Below are 11158 nucleotides of genomic sequence, written 5' to 3' on the forward strand. Positions count from 1 at the left end.
CATACTTACTTCTATGTAGTCTATTGGTCTCTATTTTTCTCTAAGTTATGGTGACGATTTACGACTTGGTTAGCGTCGCCACTGCTACATGCCACGCAGGCATCCTTTTTGCTTTCAGGTAGCAGTCTAAGCAGAACTCGCGTTCTTTCTTCTTCATATGTCGCCCACGTGCACCCTCGACCGGCAGCATTTTCTTGACTGTGCACTTGTGGCAAACGAACTTTCGACAGAGTCTGCATCCTGAACTTTTCTCCATAAAGCCTCCTAATCTTCTTGCTGAAAGTTTGCCATGGCAACATGGACAGCTACCAACTTTGTCTAGTAAAGACGCTGAACCGTTGCTACTGAAACTGCTGCCTTCGCTCGTACTGCCGCTACTGGAGCTCCATCGATGCTGGTCGTGCATCAACCACGCCAGTTTCTTCAGATACGATTCCTCCAATACGCGTGGAAACGCAATCAGACCTTCAGCGAACTGAATCGCGCTAAGACGTACACTAAAGTTGCCTCCTATTATCAGATAGCCCCTGGCGTACGCGTCCACGGCCTCTCCGTTCTGACATGGCTTCATGATATGGCAAGCAGAAAAAACTGTACGCACCAGGCCAAAATCTCGAAAATCAGGCACCTGATCCAACTCGATCGAGTGGTTAAGAAAATAGGCAAAACGTTCTCCGTTCGAGTCGAGTGCCATGCCGGTTGCCTCGATGATCAAGTAATCTCGTGGCTTTACGATCAGCGACACCGTTCGACTGGCCATGCTAGTGCACCATTTGACCCCAAGAAACCGGAACGGGTCTTCCTTGGTCGGGCCGTGGATCTGTGCTAAAATCCTCATATCTTCCACCACATTGTCTTTACTCGTGTTGAAACGTGTGCGGCTACGTTCGTCAGTGTCTGCTAAGCTCGCAAACGCCATGTCCTCTACCGTTCCAGGGAAAGTTCCATGTGAGAATACCGTGGGGACATTGGCAGGTCGAAATTTTTCCAACACGCTGATTTCTGCTCCAGCTTTTGCGCCAAATTTTGTAAAGTCGTCGTGATGTAGACTCCTCTCGTCTTCAGAGTCGTAGTCGTCGATGTTGTGGAATCCGTCTCTGAACATATCATCTTCGAGAGACCGGTTGCTTGGATAGAACGTGGGATTCTGCGGAGACGCGGCCACCACGACGGTATCTTCGCTCCAGACTCTTTCGCGTTTGGTACAGGTAGAGCGAAGATCCGACATGTTCTGGTACACTACGATGTTGTCTTTCTCCTTGATTCGCTTCCAGCTGCTGGGGTCGACCACACGCCCTTGAGCTGCAAAGTCCTCACTGGCGTGTAAAGCCTCCGCTACAAGGCGGTCGGCGATCATTTCGATTGCTCGTTCATCTTCAGGTGATAATTCTAAAGGCGTTGGTGGGTACACAATTCCATGGTTCTCCATCACTTTTACGCGTGGAAAATTGCCAAGTGACGAACTTTTACGAGCCGCAAAAGTTTGGAATCGGCTGGTGAGTCTCCGCGCTTCATCCAGATCTCGAGAAGCAGCCGAATTTGGCTTAAGTTTTCACTATCGGGTGCCTGACTTTGACGATGCGATGTTGAGGCTGAGGGTTGGCATCCCTAACTTGGGATAGGCGGGAGACAAAGATGGCAGGAGCCACGCAGAAAATGGGGCGACGGCGTGATTGTGCGTACCCCAACAGAGCTTGAGCACACTGCGACAAGTTACATGGAGCAGAGCGAGCTTTTGATGGCGGTGCTCTTCGGTTCATGATCTTGATCAAGATCCTTGGCTCGATTGCGTTCCAATGTATGTAGATGAGATGTTTATGTGGTCAACGCACGCGTCGCCATTGCCACGTGCCACGCTGGTAGGTTCTTGGCTTCGAGATAGCAACTCAGACAGAAATCCATGGCCTTGTTCGTCTTCTCGATATCAATCGGTAACGTCTTCTTGACCGTACATTTGCGGCACATGGTTTTCCTACAGAGTTGGCACATGCAGTTCCCGTCCAAGAGTTTGGCAAACCCCGTGTGCAATTTCTGATGGCAACACGGACACATGTCGGAAACCTGCAGCGAAGCCAGTCGGCGACTTCGGTCTGCTCGACGTTGTGCCTGGAACAACCACAGTAGCTTCTTGGTGTACGCCTCTTCGACGGTTTGAGGTATCGTCATCAACCCGTCGCAATACATGTACGTGCACAGCCGCTCGGAAATGTATCCACGGGTGTCCATGAATCCCCGACTGAAGGTCTCGATCGCTCCAGTCGAATGTGGCATCACAATATGGCAGGCGGAGAATACAATCCTCACGTTGCCGAAACTTCTAAAGTCTGGCACTTCGTCCAACTCGATCGAATGATTTAGAATGTACGAGAACCGTTTGCCGTCTGAATCGAGTGCCATGCCGGTGGACTCGAGCACGGCGTAGTCTCGAGGCTTGATGAAGCGTCCAGCGGCGCCTCGCGTAGTCTGTACACACCACTTTATTCCTAAGAAACGGAACGGGTCGTCTTGTGTAGGTCCTTGAAGCCGTGCTAGGATCCTCGTATCGTCGGTGGCTACCTCTTTGGTTCTGGAATTCCTCATCCTGCTGCGTTGCTCGGTGTCTGCAAAGAAGCCTAATGCGGCGTCTTCGACTGTACCCGGTACGACGCCCGTACAGAACACCAGCGGGACCCGGTCGGGTCTGGATTTCTCCAACACATTCTGTTCTAGCACGTCTACATAACTGAAGTCATGCTCTAGCTCATCTTCTGAGTCGGCCTCTAAGAACGTGACGCTCGGATACGTCTCCGATAACGCGTGTTCCATTTTCTTGTCCATAACAGGGTAGAACGACGGCATTTGAGGAGACGCCGCGACGGCTTCGGTCTCGTCGCTTGAGACGCGGTCCCGCCGAAACCTGGTGGACGCACGCTTTCGTGTCCGATACGCCGTCATGTTGTGTTTCTCCTTAACGACCTTCCATCGAGTTGGGTCGACGATACGTCCTTGAGAGACAAAGTCGTCGTGTGTGCGTAAGGTCTCCGCTACGAGCTGGTCTGCTAAATGCTCCAAGGAAACAGCATCCGCTGCAGATAACGCGAACGGCTTGGGCGGATAAACGACGTTGACCCGATCCATCTCGTTTCGGTGAGGAAACTTGAGAAGTGCGATCGTGGCGGCACAGTACCGGGTTTAGTCGGGGCGATACGGTCAGGTTTCGCGACGTGGTCGATTAGTGGACAAATCGCCTGGTCGTTGCAGCGCGAAAGGTTCTGGGCTTGTACTGGTGTCTGGTTGTTTCTCTTTACGGCTTGTGGACGTGTTTTCATCCGGTTTACAAACAGCTTACCAAAGACAAACACTAAAGCACAGGTATTGCTGCTTAAAAGACGGTGTCTCGTGTGAGTCCCCCGTCGTTGGTCTCCGCGACACTGAAGCGCGCTCGATGACTTCAGAAACATCTCAGTAAACTTACAGACATAACATCAAGCAGAGCTGTAGACTCTAGTGTTGACAATTGGGAGTCCAACTTGGATCAAGTCACTTGGACTCCACGTAAAATGTGCGTGTAAATGTATGCAACGTCGAACCTTGAAGCGGGTTTCGCTTTCGACTATGTCGACAGTGAATCGTTAAATTGTTTTTACCGAGCAGAGATTCGTTTCACTCCATTATGAAAATGAGTATGTCATTACGCTACGCTACGCAGTACAGTCTCCGCCTCTATTGATGCTCTCCCAGGTATACGATGACGTCAAGAAGTATTTCGGTAGCGCAGGTATGCACTTGCGTCTTGACCAAGCGATAAATCTATCTCATATAAACACAAAATGAAAACTCCAACAACAAACAAACAAGTTGAAACATCCAACACGGTTTACAACATGATTTATTTTTGACCAATCACCACATTCTAAAACAGTGGTGAACATTTGACAACCATGAGCTGGTCAACTCAAGACCTCTCTCCCGCTCTACGTCGCCTCCAGAGCGATACACAGGACTTCTGGGCCCCGTTACACTCCATTCGTCGCGTAGACGCCTCCAGCTTGACCCCGCTACAGTTCCACCGCGAGTTCGTGAGCCGCAATGTGCCCGTCGTGTTGCTAAACGCCATGACATCACCAAAGTGGCAATTTGCAATGGCAAATTGGCAGAATGATGATCATTTGATTGCCAAAAGTGGAGACCACCCCGTGACTGTGGACGTGACGCCCTTCGGTTTCGGAGACGCGGTACTGGAACTTCCGGGAAACCATGGGGACGTTTTTGTCATGCCCGAGGAGAGGGACATGCCTATGGCTGAATTCATGAAGATTTTGAAGAACCGCGATGAATTTGACGGTGTTCCCTATCTTTCACACCAAAATGACAGTTTGAGGGAACAATTTCCCGAACTTTTTGACGAAGTGCCCCCAGCTATGGAGTTAGCTGTGGAAGCCTTCGGTAACGAGCCGGAAGCTGTGAATATTTGGTTTGGAGACGAGAGAGCGGTATCGACGATGCACAAGGATCACTATGAGGTGGGAAATATTTTCTTTTTTAGTCTTAGTTTTTTATTATCTAATTGGATTTTCGTGGATAGAATTTTTACTGTGTGGTGAAGGGACAAAAGCATTTTACGTTGTTGCCACCGTCGAGCGTGGGTTGCCTGTATGAACGTGAGTTTTCGTCCGCAAGATACCGTCATGTGGATTCTCCTGAACCTAAAGAGGAGAATCTTGTGGTGGATGTTGAAGCTACCGAGCGATTTCATAAAAGATATCCGCAATATCAGAAGTGGACGATTCTGTCGTCACCTGATAAGGGAGATACGCCGTGGATCCCCGTGGATCCGTTGAATATTGACACGGAGAAGTACCCGCTCGCAACAACGTTGAACCCAATTGAAGTTGTGCTCAATGCTGGCGAAGTGCTGTATTTGCCGTCGTTGTGGTATCACCGTGCAGCGCACTTGTGCCCGACGATCTCGGTGAATTACTGGCATGACATGGAGTTCGACTGTCGATACGTGTACTTCAACTTTGTCCACGATGTTGGAGCGACAATCACAGCGTTGGAGGAGGAAAAACGCAGCAAGAAAATTGAAGAGGAAACCGCAGCATAATAATAAAAAAGTTGTTGTTACATTAATTTTTTTTTAAACCTTTCCTGTGATAGAGAGCGAGTTGATTCCTACTCGCCACGCCGACAAGCGCTTGGCTTCTAAATAGCATTTCAGACAGAACTTTATCATCGTCTTCATCTTGTGTTCACCAGTGAAACATATCTTGACTGTACACTTTCGACAGGCTGAGTGTCGGCAGAGAACACATATCGAGTAGTCGAACAGTTTCCCAAGACCGCTGCTCAAGTTGTCATTGCAGCTTTGGCAAGTGTCAAGTTGCTCCGGTTCTTGAGCTGGACGGAGATGACCAACACTCTGACGCTCATTTTGAAGCAGCCACATCAGTTTTCTAGTGTTCGCCTCCTCGATCATCTGCGGTACAGCCATGAGAATATCACAATGCTGGTTCATACTTAACCGCTCGGTTAATTTACTAGTGGAGTCTGTGAAGCCACGACTGAAGACTTTTACTTCGCCCTCTGTGTAAGGACGGATGATGTGGCACGTCGAGAATGTTTGTCGTACGAAGCCAAAGCTGTCGAACTCGGGCACTTCATCCAATACAATGGAGTGGATAAGCAGATAACAGAAGAGCTCTCCATCGGAATCAAGAGCCATTCCACTTGACTCGAGTACGAGATAATCTCGTGCCTTGATGAAGTGTTTAGCAGCTCCAGGAGTGGACAGAGTGAGCCATTTGACTCCTAGAAATCGGAACGGATCTTCGTAACTTGGTCCTTCGATTCGAGCCAAGATCTTCGCATCATCGACATTTGCGTCGGTACATTTCGAAGTGCGTGTTCTCGTACGAGCTTCTGTGTCTGCGAGGAACCCCAACGCTGCGTCCTCGACACTACCTGGAACAGATCCAGTACAAAATACCATAGGTACATGGTCGGGCCGTGATTTCTCCATCGTTTCCACTTCTAATGATTTGTTTTCGAAGTCGTTGACCTCTGGACACGTCGCACTGACGCCCAAGTACGAGGAATTTAAAGCGTTTCGTATATTCTTTTCTGTGACGGGGTAAAATTCTGGTTTCTCTGGAAATTTTGCCAGTGCGTCCGTGTCTGCGCTGTTTATCCGCGGTCGAGGCTTGGAGGTTCTCCAACTTCGCGACCGGTACGCGGTTATGTTATCTTTCTTCTTCAAAGACCTCCATTGAACTTTATCGGTGATGCAGCCTCGAGAAATGAACTCGTCATTTGCAGTCAAAGTCTCAGCCACGAGTTGGTCAGCCAACTGCTCGAGAGAATCCGCAGCAGCAGCAGATAGAACAAAAGGCTTGGGAGGGTAATTGGCTTTGGAGTTCATCGAGCTAATTCAGAAATGCTACTCACTCCACTTTGGACCCGCAAATAGTCTTGGAAACGCCATTGCCGATACCAGCCGGTAACAAATCGGCTGGAGTGAAATGTGGCCGGGATCCCAAGTTACCAAGGATTTTACGATCCAACGCAGCTCCATGTAATGTTGACTTGTAAGGATAGAGGCGAAATCTAATCCGTAGACTTGGCCAAGACCGGACAACACGATCTTATCAGGTGGTACGTGCATGTGTTGCCCGTTCCAATCCACTGGCAACACCGCTAGCGTCAAATATAACTTCCCATCACTCTGTTGTCAGTTTTCATAATAATCTACTGCTAACATTTTCTTACTTGCACTAGTGGTGTTATCCGTTTGCCATCTAGCTAGAGCTCGTCGACTTGGACAGCGACTTGGAAAGCGAATTGTTGTGGCGTATCCCCCTCGAACTCTTCGGTGTCGTCTCGAGCGCAACGTTCCAAGCGGGTAGTTTCATTGCCAATTTCATACAATCTTGGCAGAAGTCCATGCTCTTTTCGGTAATCCCTCCGCTGTTGCCAAAGTCCACACCCACTCGTTTAGACACCGTGCACTTGTTGCAGAAGACTCGATGACACACTTGACAAGCTGATCCCGTCTGAATAAGACGGCCGAACTTGCTCAACGAGTGGTGACACGACGCGCAGTGCGTCGGCGCGTGCGCTTGAGCCGCCAGCGTCGTCGCGTGCTCTCTCGCTTCGCGTTCTCTCGCGCTCATCTGCCACTTGAGCTTCTTGACGTACGCGCACTGTACCAGTCCACCCACAGACAGCAGCATCTCCTTGAACAGGTTAACCGTGACGCCCTCCATGATATCGCCGCCCATATCGTTAAAAGCGCGGCAAAACACTTCAACTTGTCGCTCCGAGTGCGTGCGCAAGATAAAACACGACGAGATCCGAGCGCGGATGACGCCAAACTCGGTCAGTTCTGGAACCCGGTCCAACGCGTAGCTGTGCACGAGCATGTACGCGACCCGTTCGCCGTTCGAGTCGCGGGAAATGCCCGTCGACTCGACGTACACCATGTCGCGTTGGGTAATGAATGTACCCAGCACTTTAGTGGCCCATTTAACGCCTAAAAAACGGAACGGGTCGTCGTCTGACGGCGTCTCTAGCGTCGCTAGGATCTTCTGGTCGTCGTATTCATCGCCGATATAGGCGTCACGCAGCCGCCACCGCGCTTCGTTGTCCGCCAGCGCCCCAAAGGCCGCGTCCTCTACTGTTCCCTCCATCTTGCCGGTGATAACCATCAACGGCACGCGGTCGGGTCGCGCACGTTCCAGTAGCGACCCGTCCGTTAAGTAATCGGCATCGTGACGATGACTATGACCTCGCGAACTCTGCGTTTGAGACGCCTCGGAGGAGGTATAGCTGCCGCCACTGCTCACGTCTAAGAGTTGCGGAGGTTCTAACGACGCCGAGCTCTTGCGTCGTCGAGAGCGGTACACGTGCAGTTGTTCTTGGGTTTTAACGTACTTCCAGCGCTCGGGGTTGAGCTTGCGATGATGTGCGATGAATTTCTCGCTGGCCAGCAACGTTTCGGCTACCAGTTCTTCAGTGTAGTTGACGATGGCTTGTTTCTCTGAACTTGAGAGCTCTAGCGGTGGGAAAACGTTGGCCGGCAGCTTGGACTTCCCCATCGGTTATCAGGTTCTTAGCAGTCTCAGCCAAGACGAAAGCTGCCAAGTGAGACTTGAGGCGAGTACAAGTCTCCAGCAAAGGAGGGGCGGGAGGGAGGGGAGCGGCGAGACTGGAGTTGCATCTGCTCGGTCATGGGCCACGGTGAGTTGCCGTGGACAAGACGGCAGGCGACACCACGACGTGTATAATTCGCTGACAGAGGGCACATGACGGTCGCCGTTGTCGCGTTTCGAAGCGCTTCGACGTACGAAATGCAATGGACTAATACTAGATAATAGTCCTTGTCGACGTATTAGAATACTGGGGAAAACGCTACATGTACAGGTACAAGCTCTTGAGACGAGAGAATTAACAGTACTGTAACACGTCTTCTTCGACGGGTGTGGTCTCTGTAGGGACGGACCGAGGTGATGATGCCGAGGTCGCTATTATCAGCGCGAAAGCACTGCCTGCAAATCTTCAAGACGTTCATTGTGGAGTCGAGTACTTCAAGAAGTGGTGTACAGGCAATCCCCTCGGTAGTAATCCCTAGAAATGGAATACTCCCTCAATAGCAATAAAAATTAGCTTGACCAGTCAAATACAAACTCAAGATATTATTCCCTCTCACTCCTCAATCGTAAAATGGATTTTTTTTTAATTATTTCTATTCTGGGGTGCTTTACTATGGAAAAGTCATACTGTTGCTGCCACGATCCGAATGTTGAACCGATGATGCCTATTTTGACTACTTTGGACGTGATTCGAGCTTTAGGATCACGGAGAAGTGCTCAACCTTCACTCTAATTGCACACCTGTGACGGCAACACCCTCCTCACTCCACGAAACCCAACTGGCAAGTACCTGGTCGGGGGTAGACTGGCGCACGCCTCGTGCCGCGATATTGTGGCCAACTGCTGAGACCGGAAGTGAGTCCGGTGCTATTCAGCATATCAATAGATTCCAAGACCGTAGATTCTGGGAGCCCATGAATTTAGCTCTGGGACAAACTAGGTATGTGAGCATGGTGCTAACATATTTGAACAGCGGTCGTCGGTAGGTGAGTGTGAGGTAGACTGGTTGGGCTAGAGAGGAGGGTATCTTTGTGTGGTGAGGCAAAACTGGCAGTAGGAGAGCAAAACAGGGTGAATGGCCAGTAACGAGCTACATCAGTTGTCTCCATTAGTATTTTTTGTGCACTGTTCCAACCTGAAGGTACTCGGATCCATTTTTATGGTACATTCGTGGATAGGAATATCCTTAGACAGGAATAAACTGGCGGCTCCCAACGCTATAACTACCGAATGTCGCGGTCTTCCTCCTTAGTGTCGGGGTCGTGTATCTAGCAGGCCGACGTAGGAACGAGAACTAGCGCAATAACTCCAAATGTAACTTGATATATATTCAGAATGCTTCTTGTTTAAGAAGGAAAAACACGACTGAGCCACTACCTTACGACCTAGGAGCTCATTACCTGTCCGCAAATCGTTCGCACGCAGCCGTCCACAGCGAGGTACTTCCTCATTCCCTTCCTTCCAGTCCCACTCTAGTCGTGGAACGCCGATGTCTGCTCTTCTTGTCCTTGCGCGTTGGATGTAGCTCGATGACCCTGCATTGAGCAGACCTTCTGGATGCAGCCCGCGAGAATGGCGAGACCTCCCTCTAGCTGTAGACCGTGACACGAAGGGATTGTCTGTACTGTACGTCTATTACATTAGGACTTGACCTATGATTACGATAAGCTGGTGGCCGCCTACTACCTTGACTGAATCGTTTCCGTCAGCGCATTCTCATTCTGCCGATTCGATACATCGGCTTTCTCGGGGATCACTTTTCTCGACCATGCATAGCGACGAATTGCATCTACCCCGTTCGTCGCGGTTTCGTCAATGAAATCGAGCTGTTCCGGATAACTGTACCACTTACTAACCTCACTCACAATGCACTCGATCACCTTAGGTACTGCCTCGCAAGACCTCTTCGGAGGCTCACCCGGAGCAATTTGCCATTCCTTTGAACTGCTTACACCACCTCGATACCGTACGCCCTAACACTCCAAAACAAAGCTTCCAACTTGTTCAAAATGTATGCTGTACACATAATGAAGGACGATCGTTTTCCAACGAAACTCAGTTGTGTCTTCTTGCGCCTCTCGCGGTGTCTTCGACGATAGGTTGAGTGTGAGCTGATATACACGTTAGGCACTAAACGTCAGAAGGTGTGTACAAATAGCAGGTCACCGTTCAATTTATACCCTGTTTTACAATATATACATCGATGTTTTGATCCATTCTCAATCGATTTGTCTCTATCTGCATGATATCAAATCGTCTGACAATCGCAGCGGTTTTTGCAATACCCGCACTAAATACAAAATGGTGACGGCGCCCCTCTCCCAGTGATAGAGTATCACAGATAGCAAGACGTAATGGAGCCACTGAGGGCGGGTCTTAACCAGTGCCATGCCATGCCATGCCATTTTAGCTGGCTGTCGTGGCACCGTGGCACTGTTTCGTTAAAAATGAATTTTGCGAAATTGGTGCCATAAAGTAAAATTTGGCTCAAAAGAAATATTACGCGATGAGCGGGAAGCGAAATACAAGCCCGCGCGGCACACTCGGAGCCCGCAAATTCGCGAGGGTTACACCTCTAGCTACAGCAAGCTCTTCGGCAGAAGCATCGTGGACTGCTGGTGAAGCCACCTCTTCGTCTTTATATCCTGTTGTAGACGCCGCGTCTTTGGTGCAGTCGCCGTTTGTGGTGTCGGCAACTTCGGTCCATCTAGATCATGGAGCCACAAGCAACAGGTGCGACGCAGATCTTTTCGAAGCCATCAACGCAGTGATTGGATCCGAGTCCGAGAGTGATGCTGCTGTTGATTTTCGTGAAAATGTGGCCGTTGCTGGCACCGAGGAAGCCGTGGTTGATACCAGAGTTGAGCACGTGGTTAGTTGGACTGTTCGTAAACCTGGAAAGGTGATACCGCCAACATGCAACGACTACGACCAGTGGACAGTCGTTCAGCTTCGAAAAGAGTGTACTGAAAGGAAGTTTCTGCTTGGAAGAAAAGTGAGTAGACCTGAGCAGATCAGACGGCTCAGAG

The 11158-nt window shown here is 50.0% G+C and overlaps 6 protein-coding genes across 6 annotated transcripts in view; 2 read left to right on the plus strand and 4 right to left on the minus strand.

Annotated features, from left to right (window-relative positions):
* Window positions 1-58: 58 nt before the first annotated feature.
* On the minus strand, window positions 59-1429 carry PPTG_11693 (hypothetical protein; the record flags this gene model as incomplete). Its single annotated transcript, XM_008907819.1, has 1 exon — window positions 59-1429. One exon carries the CDS (start codon window positions 1427-1429, stop codon window positions 59-61), a length of 1371 nt encoding a protein of 456 aa, XP_008906067.1.
* Window positions 1430-1815: 386 nt separating this feature from the next.
* On the minus strand, window positions 1816-3117 carry PPTG_11694 (hypothetical protein; the record flags this gene model as incomplete). Its single annotated transcript, XM_008907820.1, has 1 exon — window positions 1816-3117. The coding sequence occupies one exon, from the start codon at window positions 3115-3117 to the stop codon at window positions 1816-1818; it is 1302 nt and encodes a 433-aa protein (XP_008906068.1).
* A 784-nt stretch (window positions 3118-3901) lies between these two features.
* On the plus strand, window positions 3902-5112 carry PPTG_11695 (hypothetical protein). Its single transcript, XM_008907821.1, has 2 exons — window positions 3902-4502; window positions 4565-5112. Exons 1-2 carry the CDS (start codon window positions 3921-3923, stop codon window positions 5084-5086), a joined length of 1104 nt encoding a protein of 367 aa, XP_008906069.1. The 5' UTR covers window positions 3902-3920; the 3' UTR covers window positions 5087-5112.
* Window positions 5113-5119: 7 nt separating this feature from the next.
* On the minus strand, window positions 5120-6400 carry PPTG_11696 (hypothetical protein; the record flags this gene model as incomplete). Its single annotated transcript, XM_008907822.1, has 1 exon — window positions 5120-6400. The coding sequence occupies one exon, from the start codon at window positions 6398-6400 to the stop codon at window positions 5120-5122; it is 1281 nt and encodes a 426-aa protein (XP_008906070.1).
* Window positions 6401-6691: 291 nt separating this feature from the next.
* On the minus strand, window positions 6692-8197 carry PPTG_11697 (hypothetical protein). Its single transcript, XM_008907823.1, has one exon. It carries the CDS (start codon window positions 8073-8075, stop codon window positions 6777-6779), a length of 1299 nt encoding a protein of 432 aa, XP_008906071.1. The 5' UTR covers window positions 8076-8197; the 3' UTR covers window positions 6692-6776.
* A 2421-nt stretch (window positions 8198-10618) lies between these two features.
* The window catches only part of PPTG_11698 (hypothetical protein), a 1992-nt gene continuing 1452 nt past the window's right edge, over window positions 10619-11158 (plus strand). The window contains exon 1 of the mRNA XM_008907824.1: window positions 10619-11031. Coding sequence (XP_008906072.1) covers window positions 10636-11031 — 396 coding nt within the window. The 5' untranslated portion in view covers window positions 10619-10635. The remainder of the gene's footprint in view (window positions 11032-11158) is intronic.

This window comes from Phytophthora parasitica, assembly GCF_000247585.1.
Source record: "Phytophthora parasitica INRA-310 unplaced genomic scaffold supercont2.27, whole genome shotgun sequence".
NCBI classification, from domain to species: domain Eukaryota; phylum Oomycota; class Peronosporomycetes; order Peronosporales; family Peronosporaceae; genus Phytophthora; species Phytophthora nicotianae.